The 21,880-nt window shown below is 37.1% G+C and overlaps 1 protein-coding gene across 3 annotated transcripts in view; it reads right to left on the bottom strand.

The window, feature by feature from the left end:
* tmem132e (transmembrane protein 132E) overlaps positions 1-21,880 on the bottom strand; it is a 331,715-nt gene that overhangs the window by 26,204 nt on the left and 283,631 nt on the right. For all 3 annotated transcript variants that reach the window (XM_058774620.1, XM_058774621.1, XM_058774619.1), the window contains one exon: positions 14,732-14,924. In XM_058774620.1, coding sequence (XP_058630603.1) covers positions 14,732-14,924 — 193 coding nt within the window. The remainder of the gene's footprint in view (positions 1-14,731; positions 14,925-21,880) is intronic.

The following is a 21,880-nucleotide window of genomic DNA, read 5'->3' on the forward strand; positions in this document are numbered from 1 at the left end:
GATTCTCATTCACTTTGTATAAATCCTCATGGGCTATAGCAGTTATAGTACTCCATGGTAATGGATTAACTTTTAAAATACTCTGTCCTGAGCTTGCCAATTTAAAAGTTTCCCTGTTAGATGACACATGCAAATAAATCTATGCTTTCAATTACATCTCAAAAGCTGAAGCCAATTAAAGAGCACATTGACTTCACAATTGCTTTCCAAGAAAAATCAATTCATTATTTTGGATAGAATTGCTGCAGGGATGTTGCACAACTAACTGTAAATTATTTCCCTTGTGGCCGACAGGAATAAAGCAAAGATTATGCAGCCCTCTCTCCACTCTCTCTCTCCCTCATGTTTCAATCAAAACAGCATATTTGAGGAGAAACTTTCCACCGAGCCCCTTTGCTTTTAAACAGGCATTTAAAACCATAGAAATAAAAGCACGCATGTATGAATGAGAAAGCCAAAGTCTTATTTGAACTGGTTTTCAATCAACATCACTTGACTGTTTTTATGTCTAAAGTGCCCTTTTAGGTTGTCAGGGTTGAAAATAATGTATTCCACATAAAATGGCTTGACTCTTCATTTGGAAAAACCTCTTTTCTTATCTTTTAGCTTTGCCAGGCTAAACTGCTTTAAAGTCCAAACCAGGTACATCATTTTTATCCACAGTGAATGAAGAAGAAAGATGCCCAGGCTTCCTGATCACCTGCATGTACATGCCATAGTCCTGCTGCAAGGAGGCATGAGGACTGCAGATGTGGCCTGAGCAATAAACTGCAATGTCTGTAATGTAAGACTGATGATACACTGGGCAACTTTTTGAGCAATGTTGCCGGGCAACTTGGGCAAATAGGTCGGACACAGAGCTCACGACCGATCTAAAACATCCAGTTAGAAATTTGTTACCAATTCTCAATGGGAATGTGCCCAAGCAACATTGCTCAAAAAAGTTGCCTGGCAAATTGCTCAAAAAGTTGCCCCATGTATCATCAGCCTAAGACAGACCTACAGGAAGACAGGACGGACAGCTGATTGTCTTTGAAGTGGCAAACCACATGTACGATATTAGATATTACTGAATTCATGACAAATGCAACAAACTTAATGCATTTTTGTCACATAGAAAAGCACTTGACAGTAAAGCATTGATTTTGAGCTAGACTGATTTGAGAAGACTAATGTCGTTCCAAATGACTTTCTTCTGTTGAACACAAAATAAGATTTTGTAGAATGTTACCAAACCATTTTGTTTACCCTTGATTTCTACTGTATAGACAAAAAATTCTTGAATTTCTCAAACTATGTTCCACAAAAGAAAGAAATTCATACAGGTTTGGAATGACATGAGGGTGAGTAAATGATGACAATTTTCATTTTTGGGTGAATCTCCCTTTAAGAACTTTATTGTTTGTAAATAATAAGCACCTAATTTATATAAGACACTGATATTTATCTTTAATCAGGCACTTATTGAATTAACATTTTACTTAAATTAAAATTCATTAGAACTAAACATCTAAAAAGAAAGAAGTATCCAGAGTTTAACTGACAAGTATTAGTAGGATGGTGGTCACAAGAAGTAAAACCATGGTCCTCATAACCATGGTTATATGGTTTTTAAAATAAATGGATCTGAATGGATCAAGTGACTTGCTCTTTGTCTCTTATAAATCATGGCAGAATATGCTTTGACACGCAGCTGGCGGATGCATTGGGGAGCGCTGCTTCGCGTTTTGGAGTATTTGCTTTATGCGGTTTCGCATGCGCTGTAATTTAAAAACAGCGCCTAATATCGGGGATGTCTCCTTCGTTTCGGCGGTCGGCCTACTACTCGAAGGGAATGTGTTCCCGATGGCCAATAGGCAATTGCGGGCCCCCCAGACCTCTGGGCCCTATGCACTCTGTCACCCTTTTCCCCCCACTAGCGACACCCCTGGTCGATGGCGATGAGATGCACTGTACTTAAAGCAGCCGGGGGACACACATGCTCACTGCGAGTTTGGATATTGACTTTTTCAAGGACTCATTATTCAGTTTCTGTTTGCCAAACGTCTGTTAATATCACTAATAATACTGATAATAATACAAAAATATGCCCATATGGGGTATGCGGTGCCATAGCTGGCTAACAATTCTTTTGGGAAATGTAGGGTGTTTTGCTGCCTATGGTTGGAGACACTGGGATGGGATCCAGCATCCCCACTTGTCCTTCATATAAAATGGATGGATGCAATAACTATGTGGAGTGGTGGGGTGACCCAGTGTGACACAAAAAAAATAGTAGTGCCAAAATATCTTATTGAGGTTGTCCTTGTTACTACTGGTTTGGACAAAAACCCAGTTTTTCATGCAAAGGTTCACACTGACAGTGATTTGCAGCAACAAAGCAGCTGAAGTCATTTATTTTCAATGAGAATTGGGGATCAAGTGCATATATATAGTTAGTGTTAGGCAGTAAGAGATTACATCTGTTATAATCAGATTCCAACCTTTTCTTTTATACATACTTATATATATACATACATATATATATATATATATACACACATACATGCAGGTGCATCTCAATAAATTAGAATGTTGTGGAAAAGTTCATTTCAGTAATTCAACTCAAATGTTTTTTATTGGTTTTATGAAGTATTCTAATTTGTTGAGATAGTGAATTGGTGGGTTTTTGTTAAATGTGAGCCAAAATCATCACAATTAAAAGAACCAAAGACTTAAACTACTTCAGTCTGTGTGCATTGAATTTATTTAATACACGAGTTTCACAATTTGAGTTGAATTACTGAAATAAATGAACTTTTCCACGACATTCTAATTTATTGAGATGCACCTGTATATGCATATAAATATATATATTCTATGTAACTCTCAGGACACGCCAGGATCTCTGAAGTGTTGTGATACTTCATATTCACGTAGCAGCAGAGGGAACACGCTTGAGAAACAGCTGAGCAGAAATCAATCTACATATAAAATATTGGCCACAAATTATTAATAACTTTCTAAATAATAAAAGTATAGCACATCAAACAATAATTATTTATAAATATATATATATATATATTTTTTTTATCAACGCAAATACACTACACAAATGCCAACTTGTATCTGATGCACACTCTTTTAAATTCGATGCATGGTATCATTAATTTTTATGCTGATGCAAATCGGTGAATCTTACCACATATCTATCTATATATATGTATGTATTAATGAAAATTATTTTTAACAGTTTTATTTTTTGTTAACAATAACAACCACAGTTGAATGGCACTATAGGATTTAACACTTGTCACATTATTCCATTACACATTGTGCTGTAGTCTTTTTATTTCTTTGAAAAGCACATAGTTTTCCTCTTTATTCTCATTTTTTAGCATGAGAGAGGTCGTAAATGTTGGACTTGCAAATAACATCTGAATTAGGTTCTCTTTAATATCTCCCCACTGAGTAAATGAGTTATTAGCTCAGAATTACTCTGATAGCCTTAGCTGAAACTGCATAATCATAATTTTCATTCAAAGTGCATTACTGGCCTCCCTGCCTTGTTTAAATGGAAGTCTTGGGTACTTGCACTAAGAAATAAAATTCATTACAGGCCTCTGCAAAGGCTTTTTATCCTGCAGCCGACCGACTCAATTCTTTGCCTGACATCTCATTTTTATGCAAGGTAAACTTTAAAGGTCAACAACACCCACCCACTGAATTTATTTAATTCATACGATTCATGTTTGGAAAAAGCCTATTGTGCTGGTGTTGCCTACCGCTGTCATTTCCTCCCCTCTAAGCAAAAACCTAAACAGATGGTCATGGACACACAGGGACTCTCAGCAAAGGAAGCTGATTCAAATCCAGGTTTATTTTCGGCAAATAATAATTAAGCACAGAAAAGACTACAGTAATAACATGAAGATTTACCTCTGAGTTTACTGAGTCTCTCATCCCCTGCAAAAAAAAAAAAAAATACTGTTGTGGTACTATGATGACGTATTAGATGATAATACCATGGACTTTGATTCATAAAATGCCATAGTATTACCTATAATATATACATATAACCCCAAACCATTGTATTCTTTTTTTTTTTTTTTTACCAAACAATGCTACATTTGCATTTACATGGTTCCCATAATGTGGTAATAACATGTTTTTAATTATGCTTTTTTAGTACCATAGTAATATAACACACTGCTCCAACACAAGAGACGGGTCATCGCTGCCCTTCATTCTGAATCATTTTAAAGTGACAGCAGTGTGCGAGCTTGCGGTTGGGAATGCAAATAGGAATATCATTTTCATAGCGGGCAGTATTTACAGTGACAGACAACGCAAGCAGAACAGTCTCACGTGATGGGTGAAACCACCAGCTCAGATGGATATAGACAGCTTTAGCTCTAAATAACAGCACGGGAGCTTTTGCAAGCCATTAAACACTTCACTTCACAGGGGAAACCTGGGCCTGTTATCACATACGGAAAAGATACCAAAGATACAGTCTATTAGATATAAGACTCTGCTGAGGTGACAGACTGCCTTTACCATGAGATTTTTCGAAGCAATTTACAGTTGTGTGCTCTGTACTACGAATAACCTGCTTGGTTTAGCAGCAAATGCTTTATGGATTCAAACAAGGATGTATGTTGCTGTGGTCAAGTGGCTTGCTGTAAAATATGGGCATTTTACAGTCAACATGAAATGGCATTCTGAAGCCATTTGAATTCTGTGAAGTGACATAAAACAGGATATTTTGACTGATATTTCTGACTGAAACATGTACTACGTCCCAAACGATGCACCATACACTATGCACTTATACACTATGTACTTATGCACTGTACTCAACCATGTAGTGTAAGAATTTTATAAGGTTATTTTGTCATTAATAATCAGAGTCTGATAGCCCCGCCCCGTTCACAACATAATTAAAGTTGCGACAGTTGAATGCATGAAGTGTCCAACATTCCACACTTTTTTTTTTCCGGTTATTCCGGGTATCATCGGGTATTTAAAGTGCACCTTTTCTTTTTGGAATTTTCAGTGTGAATACACTACTCGCACTATTTATACTACAAAAGTCATAGAATAGTGCACAAGTACGCGATTTTTGACGCACCTATATATATTTTTTTTAAATAAATTAATAAATTTATTCAGTCAGAAATAAAACAAATGGTAGAAAGTGCCTGTTTAAAGTGAGTTTAACTCTGAAAAGTCCTGTGTATCATACTTTTTATTTACATGAGATTCTAAGGTCACTCAGGTATTCAACACTACTACAAAATAAAATGAAAAATACAAACATATATATATATATATATATATATATAAAACATTTTTTTTTAATGCAATGAAAAATGCATTTCTGTTGTGAACAAATAAATTATCATGAAAGCCTGATGTATATATCATACACCATACCATATATCACCCTGCAGCCCAAGACCGTTTGCCCATGGAAGCTAAGCAGGGCTGAGCCTGGTCAGTACCTGGATGGGAGACCTCCTGGGAAAACTAGGTTGCTGTTGGAAGAGGTGTTAGTGAGGCCAGCAGGGGGTGCTCACCTTGCAGTCTGTGTGGGTCCTAACGCCCCAGTATAGTGACAGGGACACTATACTGTAAAAAAGCACCGTGTTTCGGATGAGACGTTAAACCGAGGTCCTGACTCTCTGTGGTCATTAAAAATCACATGACACTCATCATAAAGAGTAGGGGTGTAACCCCTGGCCAAATTCCCTCCACTGGCCCTTGTCAATCATGGCTTCCCAATAATCCCCATCCACTTGATTGGCTCTATGACACTCTCTCCTCTCCACCTGTAGCTGGTGTGTGATGAGCGCACTGGCGCTGTTGTCCTGTGGCTGCCGTAGCATCATCCAAGTGGATGCTGCACACTGGTGGTGGTTGAGGAGAGACCCCCCCACATGATTGTAAAGCGCTTTGGGTGTATTGCAATACACAATAAAGCGCTATATAAATGCCTCATTCACTCATGTATAAGGAGATATAAAAAATGTATTTATATAAAATTTATAAAAAGTCTATTTTTATTTCCCTGTATGTGGAAGCTCGGCTATCCTAGTTTATTTGTACTTTGTTACCGTGGTTTCTCAAGTAAAGATTATATTTTTATTTTTGGAAGACTCAAGTCTCCTGACTCGTTACTCTTCTGCTCTTGGGTTTCAATAATTGGAAATTAGCTCAGTAGGAAACACAACCCACTTTGAACACCAGAGACCTGGATTCAAGCCCCGCCTAAGGCAACCTCGTTACACAATCTGGTTAAAAATTAAATAGATTTTTTGTGACCAGAATTTGTCAAAGTAAAAAAGTGTAAATGTTACTTTAAAAAGGTTGAGTTAACTTTAAAGTCTTAATCTATCCCTCAGGTTTAGAGCCTGAGGAAAAAACATAAGGTCATCATGACCTCACATCCAGAATCTTCCCTTTTTCATATAGCAGGATTATTCCCTTGTCCGAAAGTGTGTGTATGCAGAGTTCGCTATAGAGTTTCGCACTCTTGCCACAGAGAGTGGGTGGGATCAACGAGCCTTGAGGGCTACCTTTCACCATGCCTTGTCCCCTGAGATCAAAGATGAGCTAGCTTTCCAAGACCCGGCACCGGACCTTGAGTCCCTCATTGATGTGGCTATCCGGGTAGACCATCGCCTCAGGGAACGTCAGCAGGAGACTAGATTTCTTGAGTCTGCCAGCCCTGTTAAGCTGCCTCCATCTTTCAGTGGGCCTGAGGAACCCAGGCAACTGAGTAGAACTAGAATTTCCCAAGCTGAGCGCAACCGACGGATGAGAGAGAAATGCTGTCTCTACTGCGGCAAACCAGGTCACTTTCGCTTTACCTGTCCTGAGTTATTGGGAAAAGTCAACTCTCGTCCAGGAGGAGGGGGGCCAGGGCGAGAATAGGAACCATCCCCTGCTCAGCAACCTCAGGTTTAACGATCCTAGCTACCATCGTCCAGGGCAACCAACTTCACCAAGTATTTGCCTTTGACTCTGGGGCCGCGAGGAGTTTTATGGACTATGAGATGGCCAAGAAACTTGACATTCACCCTCCGGAAACCCCTAAATATCACGCCAATTGATGGCAGTCCTCTGGGAACAGGAGAAGTCAGTCAATGTACTCCACCTCTCCAGCTACAGGTCGGGCAACACCAGGAACAGATACAGTTCTTTCTGATTCATTCTCCTAAGCTTCCTCTAATCCTTGGCTTTCCCTGGCTGACTTTACACAACCCACAGATTGATTGGTCCCGAGGGGTTGTTAGAACCTGGGGAACAAACTGCCAAGTTTCTGATAATACCTTCTGCCATTCTTCCAAGCTATTAGAGACTTTTCCAAAACCCTCAGTTGACATCTCCAGGTGGAGATCTGCATCTTTTTCTGAGACCCAATCCACGGAAGTCATGGCCGTTCCCAAAAGGGAGCCAGTCACAACCAAGTCTCTAGCTCATTGTCCCGAGTTATCCCGAGTTCCTCAGGAGTATGCGGACCTCCATGAAGTCTTTAGTAAAGCCCAAGCTGCCACATTACCACCTCATAGATCTTATGACTGTACTATGGAATTGGTTCCTGGTACTTGCCCACCATGTGGAAGGCTCTATTCTCTCTCCGGCCCTGAGAGATTGGCAATGAATGAATATCTTAAAGAAGCCATGGACAATGGATTCATACATCCATCCACTTCACCTGCGGGGGCAGGTTTTTTCTTGTTGAAAAGAAGGATGGGGGTCTCCGACCCTGCATAGACTATCGAAGTTTAAACTGTATTACCATCAAGAACCGATACCCTATCCCTCTTATGACCACGGCTTTTGAGATCCTGCAAGGGGCTACTGTTTTCACTAAACTTGATTTGCGGAACACTTACTATTTATTTAGAATCCGTGAGGTGGATGAGTGGAAAACGGCCTTCAACACCCCAACAGGCCACTACGAATACCAGGTAATGCCATTTGGCCTAGTCAATGCCCCGGCCGTCTTCCAAGCCTTTAATGATGTCCTCAGAGAAATGTTAAATACATTTGTGTTTGTTTATCTGGATGACATTTTGATATTCTCTCGCAATTACCCAGAGCATGTTCAGCATGTCCGGCAGGTCCTGGCCCAGCTACTGAAACATAGACTTTATGTGAAGTTGGAAAAGAGCGAGTTTCATGTTCCAGAAGTTTCCTTCCTTGGTTTCAGGGTATCAAAGGGCAGCCTTCAGATGGATACTGGCAAGATACAAGTAGTCTTGGACTGGTCTCGACCAACTTCAGTAAAACAGGTACAGCGCTTTCTGGGCTTTTCCAATTTTTATAGAAGATTCATAAGAAACTTCAGTTCTGTTGCCAAGCCTCTTTTTGCATTGACCAGGAAGTCAGCTAAGCCATTTGTGTGGACCTGCAGAGCAGATCAATCCTTCAACAAACTAAAGCGACTCTTTACGTCTGCCCCAATCCTAACCCTCCCTGATTCAGAGCTGCCTTTTGTGTTGGAGGTGGATGCCTCAGACGTGGGAGTGGGAGCTGTCTTGTCACAGAGAAGTAAGAGTGATAACAAGCTTCACCCATGTGCTTTCTTCTCCCGTCAGGTTACCCCAACGCAGAGGAATTGTGATATTGGAAACCGGGAGCTGCTGGCTGTTAAGATGGCTTTGGAGGAGTGGAGGCACTGGCTGGAGGGGGCCAAACACCCATTCCTCATCTGGACGGACCACAAGAATCTCACTTACATCCAGGAGGCAAACATACTGAATGCCTGACAAGCCTGTTGGACCTTCTTTTTTTTAACCGGTTTAACTTTACTCTCTCCTATCGCCCAGGTTCTAAGAATCTCAAGCGAGATGCACTCTCGAGGCAGTTTGAGCCACCAGAAGTGGAGTCCTGTCCAGAACCCATTCTCCCCACATATAGAGTGGTTGCTCCCATTCGATGGGATGTTGAAACGGCTGTTAAGAGGGCCCAACAGCAGCAGCCAGGTCCAGGTAATGGCCCTCCAGGTCCCTTTGTCCAGGACAAAGGGTATGGCTCTCAACTAGAGATCTTCCTTTGCGGGTGGAATCCCGCAAGTTGACCCCTCGATACATTGGTCCTTTCAAGATCCTCAAAAAGATTAATCCAGTTTCTTATCGACTCCTCCTGCCCAGGTCTATGAAGATCCCAATTTTAATGTTTCCCGTTTAAAACCTGTTGTTTGCTCTACTCTGTCTTCAGCTCTACTCTGTCTTCAGCCCCCCCCCCACCTCGCATCATTGATGGCCAGCCAGTTTACACTGTCCGAAGGCTGCTGGATTCTCAACGGGTCCATGGCAGGGTTCAATATCTTGTGGATTGGGAGGGCTTTGGCCCAGAGGAGCGGTCCTGGGTTCCTGCTCGAGATATTTTAGATCCGACTCTCATCTCAGAGTTTCGCAGAGCCCAAGGGAAGAGTCAGAAGAACGTCAGGGGCCGTTCCTAGGGGAGGGGCTCCTGTAAAGATCTCATCTCTGCACTGCTGTTCCACTCCTGACCTGCAGGGGACGCTCTCCTTAAGCTTATTGGTTATGCTCCCTCCAGACCTGCAGATAGCACTATTGTACCTAATCTTGCTCAGTACTCTCCTCATTAGCCCTGATTCCCTTCACCTGTGCTTTATCCTTTATAAGTGTTCTTGTTCCCTGCTACTGTGTTCAGTCTTGAGCCTACGTACTCCAGTGACCAGCTCTCAAGTTAAGTCTGTGCCTTATTGTACCTTTTTGACCCTTGTGTCTATTTTTATTTCCCTGTTTTGTGGAAGCTCAGCTATCCTAGTTTATTTGTAATTTGTTACCTTGGTTTCTCAAGTAAAGATTATATTTTTTATTTTTGAAAGACTCAAGTCTCCTGACTCGTTACTCTTCTGCTCTTGGGTTTCAATACTTGGAAGTTAGCTCAGTAGGAAACACAACCCACTTTGAACACCAGAGACCTGGGTTCAAGCCCCGCCTAAGGCAACCTTGTTACACAATCTGGTTAAAAATTAAGTAGAATTTTTGTGACTAGAATTTGTCAAAGTAAAAAAAAGTGTCAATGTTACTTTAAAAAGGTCGAGTTAACTTTAAAGTCTTAATCTATCCCTCAGGTTTAGAGCCTGAGGAAAAAACATAAGGTCATCATGACCTCACGTCCAGAATCTTCCCTTTTTCATATAGCAGGACTATTCCCTTGTCCAAAAGTGTGTGTATGTGTGTGCTCATGATACTAGCCCCGACTCGAAGGCCGTGTCATATTTTATTTATGATGTACTATTGAAGCAAGAGCAGAAGTGAAGCCCATGTAGGCAACACATCCTCTGTCCCCCGCGTGCTTATCGAGGACCGCCTTCACATGCCAAAACTGAGCTATTTCAAGAGAACACGCTGAGCCGATCCTGTATGCGTGTTAAAGGCCTCTCTCGCTGGCCAGGTTTGAAAGAGCAGTTTATGTTAATAGAGGTTGAGAGACTGGCTTTGTGAGGTAAAAGGGCTAATTGCGGCCAGACTGAGCCTGTTGGGAAAAATGGCTGAGGTTATACATAAGTCATAGTGTTTCATCCAGCATGTAGAGGCCAAAATTCTGAGACCACCCCTTAGAATGCTTCTACTGGGGAAAAAAAAAACTAACAAAAAAACAAGATAATAATAATAAAAAAAAAATATTGAATATGTCTTTCATTTGTAACAATCAGTATGTTCCCTAAAAAAGTAATATATTTAAAATACATTTATTTCATACTAAGTTCAGTTCAAATGTATTATATTTCCTGACATATCGCTTGAGACTTACTTATACAAAAAATATAATTAAACTTTATTTGGACTACTACTTGTGCACAACACACATTTCTTAATATTAAGCATAAAATGTCACTATTAATGAGGACTGCATGATCTTGGAATAATATCAGTCTTTGAATGCAAAATATTTAAAGTTTACCTGAAGTATACTTGCAATAGTTTCACTTTAGCACAATCAATTAGCTACTTAAGAATATCTTTAGATGGACTTCAGCATTACTTCCGCACAATTAAAGTGCATCAAGTACAAAATTAGTTGTTCCAATTTAGCAGACTTTAAGTACACTAAAAGTACAATTGCAGGATATTTTTATTAAGCACATAAATTTATTTGTAGTATACTTAGCATGAAATAAATGCATCTCAAATACATATAGTACTTTGTTTCCATGAACTAATTTTCATCAGTACAAATGAATCCAATCTGATTTTAGATTCTGAAAGTTCTGTACAAATGAACTCTAAAATCTGCAAAATGATTCACATATTCATTTACATGTGTGTTATATGCATTCCGAACAAAACTACGGTCAGAACTAGAGAAAACTAAAGCAATCACTGATGACATCTACAAAGAAAGCTGTCATATATGTCAGCTTTTTAGCAAATATTTAGTAAATATTCAGACAACTGACCAGTTTGTAATAATAAACACACAGATGTTTGTTAGATGTAAAACATATGTAAACATACCCATCATAGCACTGCGCATGTGGATGACATATATTTGTTTGAGAAAATAGTCAGATTTCAGTGTTCGCATGCAAATTTTTTCCTATTGATCAGATTATTTCAGGTGTACACCAACCCTTTCTAATCAGATGGAAATTTAATTCGGATTGAGCTAAATTAAATTGTCAGAGGTGTCTACCTCAAGGTTTTACAGTCCGATTAAGCCATCCAGATTAAATGGTGAAAGATGTAAAAACAGATCAAATACTTAGGTACCAAATTGATACAAAAAAAAGTGATCTTAAAAGTCTTTTTAGCAGTACCAATTATATATATTTTATGTTATAAAATATTAAAATTTAAATCATTATCGACAATCATTCTAAAACCTGATGATCTGTACTATGTAGCATGATTTGGGAATGTTCTTAATGAGAAAAAAAAAAAAGATAATGTGGACAACTGAAAAAAGATTCTTCAATCTGATTTATAACCTAGAATCACATGCAGTTCTTAATTTTTATACTTTTTGATTCCGATTTCATTTTATCCGATTTGATTTCATTTGATTTCCGATTTATAATATAATATAATATAACATAACATAACATAACATAACATAACATAACATAACATAACATAACATAACATAACATAATATAATAATATTTTTATTACATCTCAGATTTTCAGTGTGGTCTTTGGATCCCACTGTTTATATATACACCCTCTTTCTCAAACTCTGATTTGTATCCAGGGATTTATATGTGTGATTCAGAAATTCAATGAAATGCATGTGTGTCACCTATTATGTACGTATATGCACGATGTTGTCTCTGGATATGTGCATCTGCTCTGTATGGGATACTCATTAGATGCTCTGAATGTGGGTGAATGAAGCGGGATTTGCTCGCCTAAATCAGTGCAGGATTCATTCCATGCGCTTGGCATGCAACATATAGGTTCTGCCATTGTTGTGTCTATAAACACCTCTTATATGAGCCTTACTGATTGCTTCCAACTTACAAATCTCCAATGACGGCAAGCAGACCTATTGTGTATTTAGAAAATTTATAAAGAAGGTTTTTTCATGCATAAAGCCCACATAAACACATGGCATATTTTGTATATCACATATTTTCCAGCTATTGAACACAGATCCGTGTGTCTAACACTTAAGCTCCGATCCAAAACCTTGTGAGCCTCCTTGCTGTCTGCTGCCTATATAGGTGTCCTAACTAATATAGACCCTCGTAATGACTAATTTGCAATAGTCTACAAATTCACAATTGTACAAAAAAAAACAATACTTGACAACTGCTTTTAATAAACTGAAAACTACACAATCTTTTAATAAAACATGAAGCTAATTTTATTAACTATAAAAAAAGATTTTTATCACAATCTTTGATTTATTTTTGCAGTTTGTCGCAGTACATTCTGGGATTTCCTTCTCTGTAAATAATAGATGCGGTGCCACCTTAGAATTTAGGCAAAATAAGATATCTTAGGAAGCAGAAATATTGGAGCCCACCAACTATGCTTTAAAATGTTGCCTACGGAAGCAGCTCACTAGTTTTCTGAGCTTATATCTGTTCTTAAATTCTTTGTGTGTGTGTGCATGAAGGGAGGTAGTGAAAAATTGAGGCCTTGGCTCTTGCTCTGCCGCAGTTTCCAGTATTTCCCTCATGACTGTCTTGTTTTGTATTCACTTCTTGTTATTTGAACCATTATATTCTGCCTGCGCTGGGCTTTTGAAACACGGCGATAGGTTTCAGGGAGGGATGGAAGATACTGACAGGTCAAAGAAGCCTCTCTACATGAGTACACTGGTCCCCGTGTACTGAATCATGCTAGAGTTTAAACATACACATATTACAGGGGAGGGCAAATGGCCTCAAACAACCAAAGATGAATTTTGATAGGTGAACAATGGAGTTTGTGCTTATGAAACACGAGGAGCCCTTTCTAGCCCTTTCCAGAGACCAAGTAACTTAAAAAAAAAAAAAGGCCTACGGTGAAAAGTGTAATGTAATATGTATTACATGTAATGTCATATAAATATAAATGATCATGTAAATATAAATGATCAAACACAGTTAGAATTGGTCAAAATAGGTGTATGATAACTAAGGATGACTAAATAGCATTAAAATATTATTTAAAATGTCATTTTAATAACTTTTAATTTGAGATTATTACAAAGTTTTTATTACACTTTTTTTTTTTAAAGTGCACTTGTGTTATAACACAAAGCAAATATAATCATGAAAGTGTGCTTTTAAGCACACTTAAGTGGCCTTTAATTTCATTAATATGATATTATCTCCACATACAGTTTTTAAAAATATATCTTTAAGATTTGAAGTACTACAAATGCACATTTAATACAATAACACACACATCTTTTTCACAGTGGCACCAGCACAGAAACTACTGTCTGTAAAAATAATGGCCATTTTCCACATACTGTATTATCTCAAACAATAACCATATATATTGAATGTGTATCTTGAAATATAAGTGCTCTGGAATTTCTATACAGTGCTAATGTCTGATAAAAATTCATATATATGCTTAACGGTAATGTAAATGTTGTAAGTGGTTGGCAATTCAGCAGAACAAAGGGGTTTCAGAAGAAATCTCATTCTGAGTTTTCATATTAATAACTGATTGAACTGGGCTTAGACTGGATGTGCTGACCTTTATTTTGGAGACGAAAGCACTGCACTCTCATTGGTAGCTGAATTTTTCACCAAATAGGCAAAAGATTATTAATAAACAAACACACAAGGGTTATGTGCATGGTATTTTGTGATTGACAGGCATTCCAATTTTGTGTGGCCACAGATGTCATGTGGACCTGGCGATAAAGTACAAACCTATCAAAACCTATCAAAGTCGGCCTACTCTGAGCTCTAAGTTTGTTAAGCTATGGTATATGCTTCTGTAAATGACTCCCGTATAATTTTCAAAATCCAACAGTGTTTGCAGAATTTTGCAGGCTGATTTTTAGAAACTTTTTTTGTTTGTTTGTTTGTTTTTGCTTCCAATGAAATTTTGTGATTTATGGCTTAAACTTTTCATTAAAAAGCCTATGAAGAAATGGATGGGGGAAAATAATTCCACAACCAAGGTTGCTGAAAAAGTGGGCGGTAATTGTTGTGATCTACTGGTTTGACAAGTTAAATTGAATTTAAATGGACTGAAGTGCAATCTCATTTCTCAAACTTTATGACCCTAGGTGGCAGACAGGAAGAACTTCTTACCATTGAAAGTGGAATGATGGCTTGGATGTCCTTCTGCACAACCGTCAACTCTGTGACCACCTTCTCTGCATCTGAGGCTGGATTCTGGCCCCTGTAATCAATATTCCAGTTGATTCTTCTGGTGACTGATTGACTGGTGAAGTTCTCCATCTCAAAGTCTAGCTGCATAATTTCGATGCTGGCAGCCATGTCCCTGAAGAGACACAACAAGATCATATGACAGTGAGCGCACTAAATTGATCAATAATAAGGCTGTAAAAAATAACAAAAAATACTGGTTATCCACCAGATTTAGCCATTAAACTCATTTAGAAGAGTCTAATTAGGGTCAGGTATGTATTTAAATCTTAAATGGTTTAATATGCTGGTCATCAACAAAAACAGATGTTCTGTCATGTATTAGGTATTATATATTGAAACAATCAGCAAATTAATCAATTAGAGAGAGCCGGGCAAGGCCCATCTGTTGTTTGGGACTGAATTACAGGGACTAAAAATGGATTTAAAAATGACAAATCTAACGAAACAAATGCAAAGAGAGCATGTGTGTATATACATGACCAAAATAGATTTACTTCTTTACTTACCAATTAAGGTGACTCAGATTTATTTTTATAGGCAATTATATGGATGCAAATTGATGATAAATGCACTTTTCATTGGAGAAAATATGGAGTCATGTGATGTGCACATGTCCTGAAAGTGAAAACGAAATGGACCCCCGTGTTTTTTTTTTTCATTTTTATTGATTAGTATTTGAGTTCTCTTCCTCCTCCTCAATTAAATGGTATATTGCATTTTCTAATATGTACATTTTCACGGCTTTGGCGAGCATATGAGAATTATTTCAAAAAGCATACCAAAATCTTATTGACCTCAAACTTTTAAACTGTAATGTGTATATATTGTTCTTCTACAGGAGAAGTGCATCTGTGGCCACCGAATCTGTTTTCAAAAAGATTTTCCTGAACCCTCTCTTTGTCTTCCGTTGTTGGGTGAAACAGGATGTCCTGCCCTAGACTGTCTTGATTGGTTGAGCCTATCAATATTGGTGTGTCGGGCTATTTAAACAAACTGAGCAATGATTTGTAGCGCCGCTGAGAAGTGTTTTTACTTTTCGGGGGAATCAACCTATAAATGGCTTACTTACAGGTTTCTCTGTATATTAAGCTAGGATAGGGAAAATGACTGCAATAAAATGTATTATTATTACTACTATAACAGGAAAAATACACATCACCTTTAATAAAAGGTGATATAAGCAAAAACGCTGCACATTCACATAACAATAATCTTTGATTTCAAGTGCACTGGTAAAATGAACACAAACATAGTCATAAAAGCAGATGAGCACAACAGTTCAGCAGCATACTGGAATTAAATTGGCGACACGGAAAAAATACAGCAACTTTGCCTGGCAGATAGTTTCTTCAGAGCCTTTGCAGGAAACCTCCATAATGGATAGTGACAGGCTAAATGAGTTCTGTCTGTTGATCTCATGCACACTCATCAAGAATTATTTCCTTTATCTGAGACTCCTGTTCTTCAGGTAGATGTGTTGATAGCAGCTGACAACCACGCTGAGAGAGACCGGCCAAAAAATAAATTCTCTTGCTGGGAGTGTGTGCGCCTGTGGAAAAATGCTGCAGGGTTATCAAAATGTTATCTGTGGGGGGTAATTAATGTATCAGAGCTGAAAAATCAACAACTTCTTATGGGGAATAAGATAAATCCTTCATTTAACTTATTACAGTTTTATATATGACACGAAACTAGACTAAATAATTTAACTATTGAAGTGTAAAAATGATAGTGTCCTAAAAATATATTTAGATACTTTATAAGCCTCATTTAAGATGTAGTAATGTCACTGAATTGCATTGCAAAATGTCAAAAAAAAAAAAAAGAAAAGAAAAGAAAGGGACATCTTGAAACAAATGATGCAACGTCTTTTCACTACTACACTGTAAAAAGTGTTAAGTTGACTTAACTTAAAAAAAATGAGGAAACACGTTGCCTTAAAATTTTTAAGTAAATGATAATGAAAAAAATAAGTTAAGTGAACTGTCAAGTTCACTTAACTTAAAAAAAACAAAAAACACATGCCTTTACAGTGTGAGGAAACGCGTTGCCTTAAAATTATTAAGTAAATAATAATTAAAAAAAAAAAGTTAAATGAACTTGACAATTCATTTAACTTATTTTTTTAAATGATTATTTACTTAATAATTTTAAGGAAACGGGTTTCCTCAATTTTTTAAAGTTAAGTCAACTTATCACTTTTTACAGTGTAACTTCACTTTTAACCAACAAGTCCCAAATAAATGTTAAGTGAATGCATGAAGCTCCCCTTAGATGTACACTACCATTCCAAAACAAAAAAAAGGAAGCATTTATTTAATAAAAAATGACAGTTGAATAATTTGTAATATTACAAAAGATGTTTAATTATCAAAGATTTCAAATGAACGCTGTTTTTTTGTTTCTTTCTATTCATCCAAGGATTCTGGAAAAAACAAAAAATGCATGTTTCCACAAAAATATTAGGCAGCATAACTGATTTCAATATTGATAATAATGATAAGTAATGTTTCTTAAGCACCATATCAGCATATGAGAATGATTTCTGAAGGATCATGTGATACGGGACTGGAGTAACAGCTGATGAAAATTCAACACAGGAATAAATTACATTTTAAGATATATTAAATTAGTAATTTAAAACTGTATTAATATTTTACAATATTACAGTTTGTACTGTATTTTTGAAACATACACCCTTACTGAGCATAAACACTTTTCTGATTGAAACTGCTGCATTAAGACAAAGTCTTTTTTTCCTCTTAATTTTTAACAGTATATTTGATTTTGTAATTAAAACACCTAACAAACCTCTTTTAATGAAAATGTTATGCATCTTGTTATGTAATACAATGACATTTGTATATTTTTAAGTGCAGCTATGCTTTTAAGGCCACTGCAAAGCATTTTCACATGCCGTTTGCATTCTCTGCTAGAAAACAAATGCTGTATCTGGTTTAGTATTTTAGCGTACACTATACTACACTAGTACACTAGTGGCCAACTCTGTGGTCTGCAATGCCCCTTGGTTAAAAGATACTGTTTTGTCACTAATTGTTGCTTGGATAATTTGCAATTGATGTGGCCAATTAAAACTACAAAGCCATTAAGTGTGACTTTCCCACTAAAAATTTAATTACTTTTCCTTTTGTTTGGACAGAAATATTTCAAGGCGAATGGGAATCAATCTGTATCAAACTTGTTTGCTTTCTTGATGTCCATTCATTGGACACTGCATTAACAGAGTTAATATTGCCTTAATTATTTAGCCATTGCTGAGAATTGATTGTCCACCACAACAGAAGAGGAGGCCAGGAAAGAGTTTTGCTAACAATCAGTCATTAAAGCACTGCTAGAATAGGAGCCAGCTTTCAAAACGCCCTGCATTTAGAGTCATTTTAGGCTTGCTTAATTCTGGAGTGTAGAAACACAAAGAGAGAAAGAATTGGCGCGAGTGTGCCAGCAACTGAATCTCTAATTGAAAATACACTAATGGAATGATGAGGCTTGTCTTATACTGACAAATAATGCTGGCTTTGCCTCCAAGGCCAGCCCTAAACCACATGTGCAATATTTGCTCCGAGCAGTGGAGTCACTCATTAAAACTGCTAGAAAAGATAGATGGTGAAAGAATATGGGCAGTGCATGCAAAGAAATTTGCAAGTCTAAGAAGAGAACTGCAGTCTGTGGACAGAACGAGCTGCGTTAACGGAAAATCTATACAAGGAAACGGTTTCGACTTGCTAAAAAGTATTCATCTTCTTAGACAACAAGCTCATGCAGGCATTATTCTGTTATGACACAAAAAGCCCCCAGCCACATCTAGACATATATTCTCCAAAACAAAGAGATGAGTTCAACTGTGAAATAGGCTCAAAACAAGTAGTAAATTTTTGTTAGTTGAGGTGAAAAGAGCAAAGCTGTTTAAACTCGCATTAAAAATAACAAGCAACACCTCTCTATAGTCTGGTGTTACATTGGCGCTTGACAACGTCAGAGGTTGTTAAAATGTGCTGCACTTCAATAAACTGTGATAAGTTTTACGGCAAAAAGTTCAAACAAATTCCATATAAAAGGAATAATGTCATGTGAGTGTCAGTGCAATAAATTGGTTGGGAAGTGAGAGACTGCAATGTGTTTTGTACGTTGCAATATATATATATAAATAATGATAATAAAAAAGCATGCACTATATTTTTGTAACCACACTGTAGCAAAGTGATATAATTTTTTCATGTTTGCATTAATACTGAAATTACTATAACATTATCGTATTGAAAACATCTAAAATGTAAAATTTCTGTATAATAAAATATGCAAATATTTTAAATATAATGGATCCTTAAAAATGTATCATGGTTTCTACAAAAATGTTAAGCAGCACAGCTGCTTTCAGCATTAATAATAATAGGAAATGCTTATTGAGCAGCAAAACAGCACGATTTCTGAAGGATCATGTGAGACTGAGGACTGGAGTAATGACTGCAAAAAATTCCTGCTACCTGGTCTCATGGCATTTAGTACCTGGGTGCACTTTTTAGCGTGACATGAAATACGTACCAATAAGTACATATCACTGCAGTTTCCAAAATAAATGAACACTTTAACACAAATTTACAGAGTTGCGATTAATAAAGCGTAATTATCGCACAATTACTTGAAGAATATCATGCTATGACTTCAAAACAATATTAATATGCTGGGAGATTTGAAAACTGATGCTTTTGAACGTTAGCATCACACACATCCAGCTTCATATCTATGGGTTTTCATAGATGATAAGTTTGTTCGGTAGCTAACGGAGTACGGAGACGGATGTAAGAGACGAGAAGCACCGGTTCGAATCCCGTGTAACTACAGTTCGACAAAGCAGTTAAAATCTGCGTAAAAGGAAGTTCAAATGGCACACTTGCATCAGCTAATACGTTTTTATATCAGTTTTGCATTTGTTAACACTATCGGGTAGGTTTAGGGCTGGATTTGGTGTAGAGCATATTTCCAACACGATAGAGCATTAACCTTTAGCGACAGTCCCTGGATATTTGAATTCTGAACCGCCGCAATACATATCTGAAGCAACGTAATAAAAAAAACAGCAACACGTACCAATATTTACGTAATAAAAACGTGTCAATGTTCACATATTGAACCTGTGTTTTAGTGCCACTCAGTGGACATTTCTATTTGAAACGGCGGCGAAACGTGCAGCAAGGTACATAAAACGGTGTCGCACAAAAAGTGCGCAGAGGTACGTATTTTTGGTTGAAAAAAGACCAGGCTGAAAAATTCTGTATTACCATCTGCTACGTGTTTGCCCTTCCAGTTTCCTGTTTGCCCTTATTTGGTTTTGTTCCGGTTCTTGTCATTAGTTAATCATCGTTTATTATCCCCACCTGTTTTGTATTAATCATCTCGTTTACTCCTTTGTTTCCTGTTCTTTACAAGCATTCAGTTCCGTTGCAGTTTTTGTCCGATCTCAGTTACGTTTAGAGTATGTGTTTTCCACTATCCTGAGTTTACCATTAAATGTTACTTCGTACAAAACCTCCTGATGTCTCCAGCGCCTTCCTGCCTTGACACACCGTTACACCATCACAGGAATAATGAATTATATATGTTTATTATGCTGTTATTTTAAATTGTAATAATATTTCATAATTTTTGTGGTTTTACTGTATTTTTATCAAATGAACACACGGTTATTTATTTATTTTTTACTAAGAGCTGGTTCATATGTACGACGGCGTTTTAGTGCCTCGTTAAAAAAAATAAAAAATCTAAGATTACGAGATTAAAGTCGTAATATTTCGAGAATAAAGTCGTAATATTTCGAGAATAAAGTCGAAACTACGAGAATAAAGTCGAAATGTTACGAGAATAAAGTCGAAACACTATGAGAATAAAGTCGAAATATTACGAGAATAAAGTTGAAATATTACGTTATTATGTTTTGAGAATAAAGATTAGTTATAATATTTTGAGATAGGCTATTCTAGCCTTTTGCTCATGCAAATGGCCCGGATTTGGAGCACCGGGAGATATTCCAAATCTCAGTTTTCGAAATCTGTCAGTTTTATAGCGAAATACAAACAATATGTAGGCTATATTGCAATAATGTGTTTGTTAAGCAGCATGTGAGTCAATCATCTTTCCGATTACAATAACGAACGACGAGACATTTTTATTATAAATTAGGCTAAACTTTTTTTTTTTATGCCTTATGATGTTCCTTCAATTTATATCTTGCTATAAACTTGAAATAAAGAGCAAAAACACATTTATAATTTGTATTTCGTTATAAAACTGGCAGAATTTGAAAGCTGAGCTGTGTGTAAAAGCAACAAAGCACAAAATTGTTGTGATTACTGGTTGGCTGGCGCGCTACAAATAATGAATGGAAGACATAAAATATTATGTCCTCATTTACAGTATACCATGAATAAAACAGTTTGTGAATAGTCACTTAATGTTTACAGCAGAAAAGACAACAATATAACGTATGTTAACAAATTTGAGTCCGCTTCAACCTTTAGAACGTTTTATTGCTGTTTAATTAAACAGGCTGTGTGAGGAATGAAAGTTTGGGACGTTTTTGCGGAGCAGGTGGTGGAATTTTCACAATAATTGAATGAATTTATTCACATAAATACAGCGATCTGTCACGCCACATTAAAGATCTTGAAAATCACATTATTGTAAGACACATAATTTGTGTTTCGTTATAAAACTGATTTTGAAAGCTGAGACTTTGTTTTATATTAAAAGCACTAAAAGCACAAAGCTTAAGCTATTGCTATTGGGTGCCTGGCGCACTACAAATAATGAATGCAATGGAATACATTAAATATTATTTCCAAGCATACTGTCCCCGCGAGTATGACACATGGTATGATTTCTGCTAATAATCCCACATAGCTATATTTGTAGTGTATTAAAAAAGGGTTAAATAAGAGAGCTACAGCGCCCCCCAAAGGAATGTCGATTGAGTGTGTGAGTTTATGTTAAGATAAACAGTTGTTCCTGTTCAGTCTGTTAATAAATATCATATTCTTCATATTAAGCTGTTCC

This window comes from Onychostoma macrolepis, chromosome 05, assembly GCF_012432095.1.
Source record: "Onychostoma macrolepis isolate SWU-2019 chromosome 05, ASM1243209v1, whole genome shotgun sequence".
NCBI lineage: Eukaryota > Metazoa > Chordata > Actinopteri > Cypriniformes > Cyprinidae > Onychostoma > Onychostoma macrolepis.